Here is a 17,424-nt window from a genome sequence, read left to right on the forward strand (position 1 = left end):
TACTCGGACAGGTACAGACACACAAGTCTCAGGAAACTGTTCAGACGCGGCTTCAGGGTAACGTATGACCTACTCAGGACTACAGGGACAGAAGAGGATAGGCTATCATTACTATAGACTAATGGTAACAAATGATACGGGAAAAAACTTTAACAGACTGGGGATGGGGGACCTGGCAACATACAGTTGCACACACCAAACCACCTAACACTAAACTATAGGGGTTTCTCAGGCACCTCCCTATTGGGAAGGGTGCATTTTATACAAGATGCCTCCTAGCAATTGCCTGGGAGACATCTTGCAAGTGATCACTTTAACCAAAATGCCTCACAGCTGTTAGCTGGGGGTATTTACCATATGTGTGCTGACCCTTTAAGAGCAGGGGAGCCTGCGCACTGCCGGGAGACAATGCAGCGTGCACTGATCACAAGGACACTGCTGCGGCTGCGGTCGGGAGTATGCTAGCCACAGACGTTACAGACTCCTTGTTTTTCTTTCTGCTGAAGATAGCTCTTAATGGAAATGGCTATATGTTTGGAGTCATAGAATAAATCTGGAGCCAATCAGTCGCTTCTTTGATGATATTGAAAAATGGCCAAGTATCTGGCTGTATTTCTTACCATCAAGTAAACTAAGAAATGAGTAAAATGACCGTAGACACAGTGGTTGGCCAATGAATCTTTATGCAGCAGATGAAAGACACATCATGCTTACACCCCTTTGAATTCAGAAGATGTCCAGCAGTGCCATCAGCTCAGAACTGGCAGCAATAAGTGGCCAGCATATGAAAAGAAATAGTGAGGCACCAGTCACACTATGCAGCCTTCAATTGTCGAGCACTAATCGATGCACTCTGCATATGAAAGAGTGTTAGCCTGAAAACCACGTAGACAGGGCACTAGCCATGTGCATGCGAGCCAGGTGGTGCAAATTCCATATATAGTGAAACCTGAGCCGTCAAAGCTATAGAAATGGAACAGATAATGCACTCACCAACAGTGTTGCTTGATAATAGTCCTGTTTATTCATGCGGAGTGGTGGTGCAGGTTCTGGGTGCGGGGGTAAGAGGACAACGGTAAGAGGTAGTGGACCCGTTGAAGCGCAGGACTCGCGCGAAACGGCCATTGTCCTCTTACCCCCGCACCTGCACCACCACTCCGCATGTGTAATCCCAAATAAACAGGACTATTATCAAGCAACACTGTTGGGGAGTGCATTATCTGTTCTATTTCTATAGCTTTGACGGAGCAGCAATAAGTGAGCCCCAATTACACCCATCTACTGTTCAGAGAAGTCCGGCCAGAAGTGGTCTTCATTTAAGAATTGTGCCCAAAAGCTATACCTTCCACATGGAAATAAGGCCAAGCGACTCAACTATACATAAAAACATAGGAAACTGGGCTGAAGTAAAATGGCAGCAGGTGTTCTGGACTGAGGTGTCAAAATTTGAAATATTTGGCTTTAACAAAAAAGCAGTTTGTTCACCAATCGGCTGGTAAGTGGCACAATAATGAGTGTCAGCAGGAAACCGTAAAGCATGGAGGATGATCCTTGCAAGTTTTGGGCTGCATTTAAAAAAAAGGAGCTGTGGATTTGGTCGATTAATGGTGTCCTCAATGCTAAGAAATACAGGCAAATTACATCCATCATACAGACTCATCTGGGAGGCTTCTGACTGGCTTCAATTTTATTCTGCAGCAAAGCCTCTACCCCAAACATACAGCCAATGTTATTAATAACTATCTTCAGCACAAAGAAGAACAAGGAGTCACCTCAGAACCCGGTAATTACATTATTAAATATGTCTGGGATTACATGAAAATACAAAAGAAGTTATGCAAGTCTAAATCCAAAGTAGATCTGTGGTTAGTTCTACAAGATGTTTGGAGCAACCTCACCGCTGAGTACAAGAACTGGAAGAAATGATTCTTTAATGCTGATTTGCATGCAAAGGGTGATCACATCAAATATTGACATGATTTAGAATTCTCCTTCATTCATTCATTTTTAGTATTTTGCGTGTATATAGAGATATATATTTATGTATAAGATAATAAGATAAAATGTGATGCAATATCCAGATCAACTTAGTGTTTTACACATTAAATGTATAAACCGTGTGACGACTTTGTAATAAAAACGCAAGTTATCCTAAGATTGCGTTCACACACAACAGTCATACTGGGGCTGTCGCAGTTTTTCAAGGTTCCCAGCACAATCATTTGATCTTTCAGCTGTTTCACCTGCAATACTACACAGCCAATCATAATGGCAGCACAATTTTGCAGATGAAGCTGTTTCCCATCAAGATTAAGTGATTGTGCAGGGAAAGGGTGCGTGCCCATGATGCGTTTTTCAAGCGTTTTTGCTGCGGAATTTGTGCAGCGTAAACGCTTGTAAAACGCTTGGTAATCCGTCCCCCATGGTCCCCAATGACATTCCGCAAGTTCAATGCCCATGCTGCGGAATTTTCCGCAGCGTTTTTAATGTGCGGAAAAATCCGCAGCATGTCCATTATTTGTGCGTTTACGTATGCGGAATTGCCTTCTTCAATGCAATAGAAAAACGCAAGGCAATTCCGCATGAGCAAAACGCTTAAAAAACGCACGAAAAAAGCATGCAGAAATGAAGCGGTAATTTTACGCTTCATTTCTGCATCGTGGGCACATAGCCTAACAGTGGAAAGACCGCAGCGGAACAGTGTTTCTGTGGTTAAAAGTCCAAAATAATAGTTATGAGGGAATACAGCCTAAAAGAGAAAAAAATTAAAAGATGATTAAATTCGATGAATGAAAAATTAATTTTATTGATAACTAGAAATGGCGGAATCAAATATCTTCCTTTTTGTTTGTTTTGAAAAGTATCAAGATCCAGAGCTGGATGATCTATTGCAGCGTCCACATAGTTTACGGAGTTATACTGTAGAACTGTAACAACGCTGCCACCTCTAGGACCAAATTAAAATCTGCACGTCTTAAATGTGCTGGGTCTTTTCTTATAGCAGCCGTATAACACATGAAACTAAGATATTAAAAATTAAAGAAAGATTTGGGGTGCTGAGCTTTCTTATAGGAGAAGTCACAGACTAAGAGTAGTACTAAACACTACTGATGAAAGATAATCAGAAATAGAAAAGAAATTCTCCTTGACCCTAGAATCCCTATTTTAACTTGCAAAAGGTACGATCTTCATAAACAGATACAGATGGAGATGAATGTAAGTGATTTAAAGTGGACCTTTCACCAGGACAAAAGCGGGCAGTTTTTGCTCTTATTTTATTCCCACTGTTCAACGATTACTGTTTTTCTTTTTAAATCTGCAATAAAGTTCCAAAGATTTAGAATTTTTCTTTTCGTGTAAATTTTTATTTTTAGTTTTTACATTTATTTTTATTTTATTTGTTTTTTTGCCAAGAGGGCATGGCTCACAGGGGTCTTTGGGGGAATGCCTTTAAACTACTCTGCATTAATTACCCTGTGAGCACTGCCCCATTGTAAAGGCCATAATATATTAGCACTAATATGGTGGATCTTTAAAAATAAAAAGAAGGAGTATAAACTGGTCACATTTGACCTGGTGACTGGTCCCTTTAAACACCATAGGTATTTCTCAAAGTTCTGTTTATTCTGGAAACCGCCATTACAAGAAGCCTTCAATGATATGAGAAATGTCTAAATGCCATTATGTTAAGCTCTACAAACATTTGAACCGCAAATACAAAATAAATTAAGACGAAGAAAAAAAAATTGCATATGTACACACACACACACGTTCTCCATCCAACCTGCCAACCTGACAGAACTGGAGAGGACCTGCAAGGAAGAATGGCAGAGGATTCCCAAATCCAGGTGTGAGAAACTTGTTGCACCAAGAAGACTCATGGCTGTACTAGCTCAAAGGGTGCTTCTACTCAATACTGAGCAAAGGGTCTGAATACTTAAGATCATGTGATATTTCAGTTTTTCTTTATTAATAAATTTGCAAAAATTTCTACATTTGCTTTATTTCAGTCAAGATGGGGTGCAGACTGTACTTTAATGAGAAAAAAAAATTAACTTTTTAGAATTTACCAAATGGCGGCAATGAAACAAAGAGTGAAAAATTTAAAGGTGTCTGAATACTTTCCGTACTTACTGTATGCGTGTATATTTATACACACAGATTATATATACAGTACAGTCCAAAAGTTTGGACACACCTCATTTAAAGATTTTTCTGTATTTTCATGACTATGAAAATTGTACATTCACACTGAAGGCATCAAAACTATGAATTAACATGTGTGGAGTTATATACTTAACAAAAAAGTGTGAAACAACTGAAAATATGTCTTATATTCTAGGTTCTTCAAAGTAGCAATCTTTTGCTTTGATGACTGCTTTGCACACTCTTGCCATTATCTTGATGAGCTTCAAGAGGTAGTCACCGGGAATGGTTTTCACTTCACAGGTGTGCCCTGTCAGTTTTAATAAGTGAGATTTCTTGCCTTATAAATGGGGTTGGGACCATCAGTTGTGTTGTGCAGAAGTCAGGTGGATACACAGCTGATAGTCCTACTGAATAGACTGTTAGAATTTGTATTATGGCAAGAAAAAAGCAGCTAAGTAAAGAAAAACGAGTGGCCATCATTACTTTAAGAAATGAAGGTCAGTCAGTGCGAAAAATTGGGAAAACTTTGAAAGTGTCCCCAAGTGCAGTTGCAAAAAACATCAAGCGCTACAAAGAAACTGACTCACATGAGGACCGTCCCAGGAAAGGAAGACCAAGAGTCACCTCTGCTTCTGAGGATAAGTTTATCCGAGTCACCAGCCTCAGAAATCGCAGGTTAACAGCAGCTCAGATTAGAGACCAGGTCAATGCCACACAGAGTTCTAGCAGCAGACACATCTCTTCAACAACTGTTAAGAGGAGACTTTGTACAGCAGGCCTTCATGGTAAAATAGCTGCTAGGAAAACACTGCTAAGGACAGGCAACAAGCAGAAGAGACTTGTTTGGGCTAAAGAACACAAGGCATGGACATTAGACCAGTGGAAATCTGTGCTTTGGTCTGATGAATCCAAATTTGAGATCTTTGGTTCCAACCACCGTGTCTTTGTGCGACGCAGAAAAAGTGAACGGATGGACTCTACATGCCTGGTTCCCACCGTGAAGCATGGAGGAAGAGGTGTGATGGTGTGGGGGTGCTTTGCTGGTGACACTGTTGGGGATTTATTCAAAATTGAAGGCATACTGAACCAGCATGGCTACCACAGCATCCTGCAGCGGCATACTATTGCATCCGGTTTGCGTTTAGTTGGACCATCATTTATTTTTCAACAGGACAATGACCCCAAACACACCTCCAGGCTGTGTAAGGGCTATTTGACCAAGAAGGAGAGTGATGGGGTGCTATGCCAGATGACCTGGCCTCCACAGTCACCAGACCTGAACCCAATCGAGATGGTTTGGGGTGAGCTGGACCGCAGAGTGAAGGCAAAAGGGCCAACAAGTGCTAAGCATCTCTGGGAACTCCTTCAAGATTGTTGGAAGACCATTTCCGGTGACTACCTGTTGAAGCTCATCAAGAGAATGCCAAGAGTGTGCAAAGCAATCATCAAAGCAAACGGTGGCTACTTTGAAGAACCTAGAATATAAGACATATTTTCAGTTGTTTCACACTTTTGTGTTAAGTATATAAACCACATGTGTTAATTCATAGTTTTGATGCCTTCAGTGTGAATGTACAATTTTCATAGTCATGAAAACACAGAAAAATCTTTAAATGAGAAGGTGTGTCCAAACTTTTGGCCTGTACTGTATATATATACAGTTATATGAAAAAGTTTGGGCACCCCTATTAATCTCAAGCTTAATGTTTTCTAAAAATTGGTGTTTTTGCAACAGCTATTTCAGTTTGATATATGTAATAACTGTTGGACACAGTAATGTTTCTGCCTTGAAATGAGGTTTATTGTACTAACAGAAAATGTGCAATCTGCATTCAAACAAAATTTGACAGGTGCATAAGTATGGGAACCCTTATCATTTTCTTGTTTTAAATACTCCTACCTACGTTTTACTGACTTACTAAAGCACTTTTTTTGGTTTTGGAACCTCATTGAGCTTTGAACTTCACAGCAAGGTGTATGCAATCATGAGAAAAACTACTTAAAGTGGCCACTTGCAAGTTGTTCTCCTGTTTGAATCTCCTCTGAAGAGTGGCATCATGGGCTCCTGAAAACAACTGTCAAATGATCTGAAAACAAAGATTATTCAACATAGTTGTTCAGGGGAAGGATACAAAATGCAGTCTCAGCGATTTAACCTGTCAGTTTCCACTGTGAGGAACATAGTAAGGAAATGGAAGAACACAGGGACAGTTCTTGTTAAGGCCAGAAGTGGCAGGCCAAGAAAAACATCAGAAAGGCAGAGAAGAAGAATGGTGAGATCAGTCAAGGACAATCCTCAGACCACCTCCAGAGAGCTGCAGCATCAACTTGCTGCAGATGGTGTCACTGTGCATCGGTCAACTATACAACGCACTTTGCACAAGGAGAAGCTGTATGGGAGAGTGATGCGAAAGAAGCCGTTTCTGCAAACACGCCACAAGCAGAGTCGGCTGAGGTATGCAAAAGCACATTTGGAGAAGCCAATTTCTTTTTGGAAGAAGGTCCTGTGGACTGATGAAACCAAGATTGAGTTGTTTGGTCATACAAAAAGGCGTTATGCATGGCGGCAAAAAAACACAGCATTCCAAGAAAAACACTTGCTACCCACAGTAAAATTTGGTGGAGGTTCCATCATGCTTTGGGGCTGTGTGGCCAATGCCGGCACCGGGAATCTTGTTAAAGTTGAGGGACGCATGGATTCCACTCAGTATCAGCAGATTCTTGACAATAATGTTCAAGAATCAGTGATAAAGTTGAAGTTACGCAGGGGATGGATCTTTCAGCAAGACAATGATCCAAAACACCGCTCCAAATCTACTCAGGCATTCATGCAGAGGAACAATTACAATGTTCTGGAATGGCCATCCCAGTCCCCAGACCTGAATATCATTGAACATCTGTGGGATCATTTGAAGAGGGCTGTCCATGCTCGGCGACCATCAAACTTAACTGAACTGGAATTGTTTTGTAAAGAGGAATGGTCAAAAATACCTTCATCCAGGATCCAGGAAATCATTAAAAGCTACAGGAAGCGACTAGAGGCTGTTATTTTTGAAAATACAGAAAAATCTTTAAATGGGAAGGTGTGTTCAAACTTTTGGTCTGTACTATTATATATATATATATATACACACACACACACACACACACACACACACACATATATTGTAAGGTGGCAGCTGCACAAGTCGTGGATGGGAGGTATGTGTACCCGTGGTGCCAAGACTTGGTGATGTAGGATCCAGAGAAACAGGCTCCAGCATACATCAGCACACATAGTGCTGAGAGGTGTTTAATAGGCCTGGATTATGGGTCCGGGTTTTACGAGCAGCTGAAAGAGCTGGGTGAGAACGGCTGCTCACTTACCTCCAGTCCAGGTCTTGGAATGTCTGATATAAGTCAGCTGGTGCTGTCTCACTGTGTCTGTGTGTTTGCAAGATGAGGAGGCCTTGCATGTGCAGCTCAGACCCTGCTGGAAAAGGACTCATTTAAACGGCTGAGCCCGTGCGTTAAATGGACTGGTTATTTTCCATTTTTGTTCTGTTATACCTTTTTGTACCTGGAAGAGGCTTTTTTATTTTGTTAACCTTGACAGTTCATGAAATCTTAATAAACCGCCTGTTAGTTTTGAAATAATGAACGGAATCCTGTGTGTGAACCAGCGTCTACCACAGAGCAAAGGCCTACAATATAAATATATATACACACACTCACACACACACACACATACATACACACAGAAAATACAGAAAAACAAAATCTTGGATGTGATCAGCAAGGATTTACCCGTGTCTCGGAGGGTATGCGTATCCAGGTTACATTCATGTAGCTGTGCAGAAGATTCAGTTTGGCCTCCAGGGATAGAATCAAACTGTAAAGGGAATATGAAAAGGACAGCAGGAAACATTACACGTTCACATATATTACACAGAGTTTCAGTTTGGAAAGGTAAATATTTCTCAATGTAAGAAATACAGCATTTACTTGTCATTCATTAAGATACTATCAGGATTAGAACTTTCTCCCTGAAAAAAAATCTACTTTAGGCCTCAATCAGATTTGGATCTTCCAGCAAGACAATGACCCAAAACATGCAGCCAGAGCAACAAAGGAGTGGCCTTGCCAGTCTCCAGAAGCACAGTAAGGTTATGGAGTGGCCTAGCCAGTCTTCAGACCTTAATCCCAGAGAAAACTTATGGAGGGAGTTGAAGCTCCGAGTTGCCAAGTGACAATCTCAAAATCTGAATGATTTAGAGATGATCTGCAAAGAAGAGTGGACCAAAATTCCTCCTGACATGTGCGCAAACCTCATCATCAACTAGAAAAAAAGTTTGCCAACAAGGGTTTTGCCACCAAGTATTAAGTGTTGTTTGCCAGAGGGATCAAATACTTATTTATCACTGCAAAATGCAAAAAATGTATCTAATTTATACAATGTGATTTTCTTGATTTTTTTGGGGGATATTCTTTCTCTCAATGTTAAAATTAACCTACCCTTTAAATTATAGACTGTTCATGTCTTTGTCAGTGGGCAAACTTACAAAAACAGCAAGGGATCAAATACTTATTTCCCCCACTGTATATTTCTCTCTATATATTTCTAAGCTTCTTCTGACAAATAAATAATAAAGAATAGGCAGCAATTGGATAACGCACAGATGACATCCATGTGCCATCCATTTTTCTCATAGACATAAATTTGCACAGATTTGTTATCTGACTTAGATAAAAAATGGAGACTTGTCTCCGATACTTAGTCTGCAAAAAAACGGACATGTGATCAGCTCCAAGGAATTTAACAAATACGTGTTCTATCATCAAAAACAAAGATAAGCACATACATGAAAAATGGATGTCTGACCGAGGCCTTAAGCAGAGATTACAAGAGAGTCTGAGCTTACATTTTACCCCAGATGCTTTCACCCAGCTGCCCTGATTATTTAAAACACCACTCCAGCGGTTTTTATTTATTTTACTGCTGGAGAGCCATCACTAATGTGAGTTCCCTGCCCCTGGTCTTATACTTACCATCCGCCGTCTTCTTCTGTTCTCGGTGCCGCTCCAGTCATCTTCTGCAGGTTGTTACTCAATGTAAGTCTATGGGAGCCAAAACGGGCCAGAATGAGTCTCTCATAGCCTTACACTAAGAGATTGTGGCTGTTACCTCTGACTTCTGGTCAGTCAGAAATTGGCGGATTGGGACTGGAGCAGCACCGGGAACAGCTATAGGAGGCAGCTCTTAAGTTTAAGACTGGGGGCAGGGAAGTTAGATTAGTAGCACCACTCCAGCACTGAAATAAACAAAAATGCTGGAGTGGTACAAACTCAGCCTTGTTCTTCTTGCAGATTGCTATGTATAGTCAGTCATATATAGAAGTTTAAGAAGCCAATTTGAATCCACCTTAAAAAAAAAACTATCAAAAAAATTCTTCAGCTGCATTTAAGTAAAAAAAACAAAAAATGATAATAGCCTTTAAATAATATCATCAATTTAGTTGACTGGCATCCTCCGAAACCATATGCAGAAATGGAAACAATGAATGAATATTACCTGGCCAGCTTAATATTGTCATTATCATCCTTGCCCCACTCCCAGTCCTTCCCAGGGTCAACTGCAAAGTGCAAAGGTAGAAGCTTGTGTTCAGAGTCTGTTAACGGAATAACCGCTGTGGGGAAAAAAACACATAGGACCATGTATTTAAACCTAGAAATTAATTTGGTTCAAAAAAAATAAAATCATAGTGGAGTATCAATTGGAATTCACAGATAAAGATTAACATGACTTTTTTCTCACGGTTATAAAACAAAAATCCCTCAACTATAAACTTGTTTGGAATATCTGTTTGTGCTGTAGTAGGGAATTATGGCCACAAGATGGCAGCAGAGTTCAGGTGACAGCAGGTTGTTTACATCCAGGAGACATCACTATAGAGACCACTCTGTGCTGACGATTATTGTGGCTGCTGACTCAAGAGGAAAGTGTCAACTCCCCCGACATCTCCCAGGTGGACTGACAAGCGCTGTGATCTCAGATCGCTCACATTAACACTAATTAAGGTTATGGAAAATTTCATATATGAGGGTTTAAAAAAAGACGATCCTTGTTGAATAAAAGAGAAATGCTGTCAGAAAAGCCTGCACTAAATATACAGAACACACCCATAAATTATTCCCATATTCAAAAATCGGAAAGACGGAAATCACTATCATTTATTTAAAAAAACATCTATTTTGGAGGCTATTTTCTGTGAAAAGCATCAACTACTGCTACTATTTGGCACAGACAGTAGCCCGACTAGTAACTTGCTAGCCACTATAGCAGACATATATACCAGGGCGCACTGGCTCTGGATGCTGCTCTTGCGTCAGTTTTTAGGTCTTGAGAGGTCGATGCCAGATTAGTGCTGATGGTCAGATTAACAAATGTAAGGCTGCGTGCCCACGATGCGTTTTTCATGCGTTTATGCTGCGGAATTTCCGCAGCGGAAACGCATCAAAAACACATGGTAATCCGCACCCCATGGTCCCCAATGGCATTCCGCAATGTCAATGCACATGCTGCGGATTTTTCCGCAGCGTTTCTGCAGCGCTCATAAATCCGCAGCATGTTCATAAATTTTGCAGAAGCGCAGCGGAAGCGCCGCCATTGACTTGCATTGAGACGCACATAATCCGTGTCTGTACATTTGTACAAGCGGATTATATGCGTCTCTATGTGCGGATGGTACCCAGTTCTGGAGGAGAGGAGACTCTCATCCAGACCTGGGTACCATTGTACCTGTAAAAAAAATAATAAAATAAGAAAAAAGTTTATATTCAGCTGTCTGGCGGCCCCTGCAGCGCTTACCTTCCAGGTCATGTGACCGCAGGCTGTCTCGCGATGTGCCGGCAACCCGGAAGAAGCCAGGACGAGCCCGACAGCACACGCCGGGGCATCGGGGGTGAGTATAGCTTTATTTTTTTATTTTTACGGTCACACTATATAAATCCATGCCTTTTGCATGGATTTATATAGTGTGACCTAGTTGTCAAGCACTTTCCAAGTGATGCTATCGCCTGGAAAGTGCTGGTCAGTCCACATGCAGAAACACATGCGTTAACGCATGTGGGTACGCATGTGAATCCGCATGTATTCCGCATGTATTCTGCAGGAAAAAGGCATGCACAATCTGCATGCGTTTTTTCTGCCAGGGAGATGCAGAAATGCTGCAGAAATTTTCTGCTTCATTTCGGCATCGTGAGCACATAGCCTAAAGGCTAGAGAAGAGCAGAGCGGCTGAGATTCAGATGCGCCAAATTGTTCGGATTTTACAGGTAAATTTTATCCAGACCCCAGAGCATAATAAATGTAGGATGTAAAACAGGAAAAAAAATGTAGTACAAACCTCACCACTCGCTTGTCCTGACGACCCCGCACACAGCCCACCGTCATGTCCCCTTTGCCTCTTCTTTTCCCATTTCCCCCATCACATGCATCTTCGGCCTTTTCACTCCAGGACCTTCTGGCGCATCTAGGCCTTTGACATCATTGCTTGATGTAACATCATGATGTCACAGTGTGTAGAGATGTCAGAGGCCTAGACATGCTGAAGTCCTGGCCTGGAGTGAATAGCACGAAGATGATGAACATGACTGGGGAAGGGGGAAAAGAAGAGGCATGGAGGTCTGAATATTATATCCAGACGGGACAGGTGAATATTTTTTATATTATATATATATATATATATATATATATATATATATATATATATATATATATATATATATATATATATATATAATTACTCACTTCTATAGCGCCAGTAATTCCACAGCGCTTTACAGACATCATCGGCACTGTCCCCATTGGGGCTCACAATCTACATTCCGTATCAGTATGTCTTTGGAGTGTGGGAGGAAACTGGAGAACCAGAACGAAACCCACACAAACACGGGGAGAACATACAAACTCCTTGCAGATGTTGTCCTTCGTGGGATTTGCACCCAAGATCCCAGCGCTGCAAGGCTGCACTGCTACCCACTGAGCCACCGTGTGAATATACAGTGGGGAAAAAAAGTATTTAGTCAGCCACCAATTGTGCAAGTTCTCCCACTTAAAAAGATGAGAGAGGCCTGTAATTGACATCATAGGTAGACCTCAACTATGAGAGACAAAATGAGAAAACAAATCCTGAAAATCACATTGTCTGATTTGGAAAGAAATTTTTTTCAAATTTTGGTGGAAAATAAGTATTTGGTCAATCACAAACAAGCAAGATTTCTGGCTCTCACAGACCTGTAACTTCTTCTTTAAGAGGCGATCTGTCCTCCACTCATTACCTGTAGTACTGGCACCTGTTTCAACTAGTTATCAGTATAAAAGACACCTGTCCGCAACCTCAAACAGTCACACTCCAAACTCCACTATGGTGAAGACCAAAGAGCTGTCGAAGGACACCAGAAACAAAACTGTAGCCCTACACCAGGCTGGGAAGACTGAATCTGCAATAGGCAAGCAGATTGGTGTGAAGAAATCAACTGTCGGAGCAATAATTAGAAAATGGAAGACATACAAGACCACTGATAATCTCCCTCGACCTGGGGCTCCACACAAGATCACACCCCATGGGATCAAAATGATCTCAAGAACAGTGAGCAAAATCTCCAAACCACACGGGGGGACCTAGTGAATGACCTACAGAGAGCTGGGACCAACGTTACACAGGCTACCATCAGTAACACACTACGCCGCCAGGGACTCAGATCCTGCAGTGCCAGACGTGTCCCCCTGCTTAAGCCATTACATGTCCGGGTCCGTCTGAAGTTTGCTAGAGAGCATTTGGATGATCCAGAAGAGTATTGGGAGAATGTCATATGGTCAGATGAAACCAAAGTAGAACTGTTTGGCAGAAACACAACTCGTCGTGTTTGGAGGAGAAAGAATGCTGAGTTGCATCCAAAGAACACCATACCTACTGTGAAGCATGGGGGTGGCAACATCATGCTTTGGGGCTGTTTCTCTGCCAAGGGACCAGGACGACTGATCCGTGTATATGAAAGAATGAATGGAGCCATGTATCGTGAGATTTTGAGTGCAAACCTCCTTCCATCAGCAAGGGCATTGAAGATGAAACGTGGCTGGGTCTTTCAGCATGACAATGATCCCAAGCACACCACCAGGGCAACGAAGGAGTGGCTTCGTAAGACGTATTTCAAGGTCCTGGAGTGGCCTAGCCAGTCTCCAGATCTAAACCCTATAGAAAACCTTTGGAGGGAGTTGAAAGTCTGTGTTGCCCAAAACATCACTGCTCTAGAGAAGATCTGCATGGAGGAATGGGCCAACATACCAGCAACATTGTGTGCCAACCTTGAGAAGACTCACAGAAAACGTTTCACCTCTGTCATTGCCAACAAAGGATATATAACAAAGTATTGAGATGAACTTTTGCAATTGACCAAATACTTATTTTCCACCAAAATTTGAAAAAAATTTCTTTCCAAATCAGACAATGTGATTTTCAGGATTTGTTTTCTCATTTTGTCTCTCATAGTTGAGGTCTACCTATGATGTCAATTACAGACCTCGCTCATCTTTTTAAGTGGGAGAACTTGCACAATTGGTGGCTCACTAAATACTTTATTTCCCCACTGTATATATACACAAGCACACAAATACTACACAACTACACACACACACAGTATATATATATATATATATATATATATAAAATCAGTGTGTTTGGCTCTCCGTGGTTCAGCAACATGGCAGAAACAGTTCAGCTGCAGTAAGCTAGCTCCTAGCCACAGCCAAAATACCATAACCCCCAGCAGTTCAGCAAACCTACAGCTTCACAGGCTCTAATGCTGGGGGAAGAAAGGGAGACTAAATGCAGGCCTCCACTATGTCTCCACTGATGCACAGAAAACGTGTTTTTGCAAATAGAAGAAAAGCAGCCCTCCACGTCTTCCGAGACCTGAAGCATTGCTTTAGTGAATATTTGCAGTGCTGCCTTTCTCCTGTTTGTCAATTATGACACAGACTTATTGTATAGTTTTTCTTCTGTTGGATTCATTTATGGGACAGAACAGCATCATGAAACATCAAATATGGGAGATCACCAGGTCGGGTGACTATACGTTACATGTGCCATGTGAAGTCACTCAGTGCCAGGGTGGAGAGTCGCTTTAAGGCACAAACCAATGACGGGTATTTAGCATACAAATCTAACTGTAGCACTTCAAACTGGTATAAAAAAATTAATTAATCTCTTATTTTCAAGAGAGATCATGCCTTACTTCTGCACTGAAGGGGCAGCACCCCGAAACACATGTCTGCAAACAGATTCTGGTTTGGCTTTTATCCCAAGTCATGTGGCAAGGCTCGTTACAGGGTTGATAATGACTTTTAGGATTGCTACTTCCAATAGGGGGCACTAGAGTTCTAGTCCGCTTCCTCACTAAAGAGGCAATTTGCATATTTCCTCACATAAGACACATTAAAGTGGAGGAAAACAGATTTAGGGATAAGTCACACAACCTTGCAACTCGGACGATGTGACAGGTTCCCTTTAATGTCTGCAGTGCTGACGTTCCATCGACAGCTCTGCAGCCAATCAGTGAGCTCAGCGGCTTAGAGTGGTTTGTGTTGTCTACTCGTGTAGAGCCGCTGAGCTCACTGACTGGTTGCAGCGCTGTCGACGAGACGTTCAGCACTGCAGACATTAACATTCACGTAAGGGTAACGTGGCGTCCTCCATTTTATTTGGCTTTGAAACATGTGGCACAAATACACAATGGTCAAACACATCTCAGTTGTGAAGAACGGATTAGAAGAATCTGTGAACGGCTTTCATATTTCTCTGGAATATCCGGACATTGAAATCTATCCTCCATGAAGCCTGGAATATCCATCATATTTGATTGAGATGCAATAAAAACAAGCAGGCAACGTATATTTAAGTCATACAATTCCAAATGGTTTTAGTCTTTCACCCCCTTAGGACAATGCTCTGCTACAGAAAACTAAACGCTCCGATATCACTAAGAATCCTGCTCTCTCTTCTTGCCAATTTATCAGACGCAGAAAATGCAGGATTTTATGGGGGGATCTCGGAGGTTTTGTGTTTAGAAGGGGCACAGTTCTGCTCTCTTGTGTGGGCAGCGGCTTTGACAAGTGTCAGATACTAATTAGATTTTTAACTTCAGCTTCTAACTTGATTTCACAAAGGAAAATGTGAAGAACGGAGTTCAGTTCTGATGTGTTGGGGGTCAACAACTGCAGAATTTGGGATAATTACACAAGCAATAAGCTATTTTTTCGTAAGGATATACAAATGCATATATAATCTAAGAGAATTTAACATCTTATTTTTTTTACAAGTTAGAAAATATGCTAAAGCATTTTTTTTTATTCCATCTTCTATTTTTTTATGGGCAGCCATCTTGCCTGAGCAGTGGCAGAGATTGGCTTTATAGCAGGCACTTGGTCATCGAAACTTATTGACCTTTATAGGAGAGTATGTGGCATGTCTGTGTCACGTGAGGAGAAGCTGAGCTGTATATCACCTATACTAAAGTCCCCGATTACTCATTGGACTAAAATCAACCAAACCTGTCGACATTGACAGGAGGGGCTCTTGACTCTCCCATGACAAATGTCCGTGGAGAGAAGGATCAGATCTGTTCAATTGCAATGGCTGATACTTTGGTTTTCCCATCCATATAATCCGCTGCCGCGGCAGTGACTCTCTCATAGAGAATGTTGGAGTGCTCAACCAAGTCAGGAGAGATAGAGGTCTGTCGAAAGATTCAGCTGACAGCTATCTAATGTGTATTGGGCTCTATATGAGGTCATCCTGTTCTATCTGACTAAAGCTTTACACAAGAGGAATTGTAATCCTGCCCTCTGACCCTAATGCAACGACTGTTTCTTCATAACAGGAAGCATCAGCCTATTTTGGGGGCTCAGTGTTTAGAGTAAAAATATGTTTCAGATCAAAACTTTTTAGAAATACAATCCATTTAAATGTAATATGTCATCAGATTTTTACTGTCTCATCTGAGAGCAGCAAAATGTAGGAAGAGAGACCCTGAATCCAGCGATGTATTAGTTATTTTACTGGGTGAAGCAGTTATGACACAATCAGACTTCTTAGATGTAGCATGTGGCTGAGCTCAGAAAGCTGACTGTGCCCACACCAGGCTCTCCATGTATAAAGTCCATAGACAGTGAGCTGCTTGTCGCAGGAGGGAGTATGGTCAGACAACTTGACACGAAGTCCGGGCAGTGATAATGTCCTGGTGATAAAACATTCACTGTATGGAAACAACAGCACACAGCCTAATAAGTGTGATATCCCTGAAATCAGTGTCTCAGGACCTATTTCATGCTGCAATCAGATTAAACAGCAAAAATCTGCTGACAGATTCCCTTTAAAGACACATACACATCATCTGTAATTAAGTAAAAACATGAAAGGGATTTTCCTCTTTCAACTTTTTAACTATTTCATTATGGCCGTGCTATTAAAAATAATAAAATTATCTATAACTTACCGTTTCCACCTCGACTGCTATGTCTCCGCCACTGCTCAGGTGATTGTGTACAGGCTGCGGTGGTGATGTCACGTCAACAGCACTGCAGCCAATCACTGAGCTCAGTGGCTTGTGCATCAAAGGTTAGATAAAAAATGTTATAAACGGGAAAACCCCTTGACATTGTTAAATGGTGGTCAACTGCAAATCTTTTGTGGACATTTAAAGAATAAAGAATAACTGTTGTTTTCTTTTTTTCCTCATAAATCAATAGTACATGTGAAATTATAAAAATTGGTAATATATCTTAACAGAAAATTCTGTTTGCTTTTTCCACCAGGTCTAATCATCAATTCTCGATATTATCAATTCATGGGTAAAATCTGTATATAGTGATTACAGATTTTCCTATTACTGAGATAGGAGATAGCAGTTGGTGCTCATATAGTTCTATGGAGCTATAACTGACGGTTCAGGAGAACTTACAGCAGAATGTCTGCCTCTAGCTCCTCCCTCCATAGATTTTTAAAAGCACCAACTGTCATCTCCTACAATTCAGCTATGAAATAAAAATGTAATGAATGACAAGACACGTGTTCCATATTAGAAATGTTACTGCCTAGACTGCAGGAAATTGATACTGTGCACTGGATAGAGAATCAACAGAATGTGAAGGAATATTCACACTAATCATTAATAAATGGCACCATCATACGTTGTTTCCATTATATGATGTATACTGATAGACAGGTTTGTATAAAA

General features: G+C 41.2%; 1 protein-coding gene across 4 annotated transcripts in view; it reads right to left on the minus strand.

Moving 5' to 3' along the window:
- Positions 1-17,424, minus strand: part of OTUD7A (OTU deubiquitinase 7A) — a 316,185-nt gene that overhangs the window by 18,785 nt on the left and 279,976 nt on the right. For all 4 annotated transcript variants that reach the window (XM_073652917.1, XM_073652916.1, XM_073652915.1 and 1 more), the window contains 2 exons: positions 9,701-9,815; positions 7,936-8,020 (listed from right to left, as the gene is read on the minus strand). In XM_073652917.1, the coding sequence (XP_073509018.1) occupies positions 7,936-8,020; positions 9,701-9,815 (200 nt within the window). The remainder of the gene's footprint in view (positions 1-7,935; positions 8,021-9,700; positions 9,816-17,424) is intronic.

The sequence above is a fragment of the Phyllobates terribilis genome, unplaced genomic scaffold, assembly GCF_046119375.1.
Source record: "Phyllobates terribilis strain yellow unplaced genomic scaffold, ASM4611937v1 Scaffold_11__3_contigs__length_659146591, whole genome shotgun sequence".
Taxonomy (NCBI): domain Eukaryota; kingdom Metazoa; phylum Chordata; class Amphibia; order Anura; family Dendrobatidae; genus Phyllobates; species Phyllobates terribilis.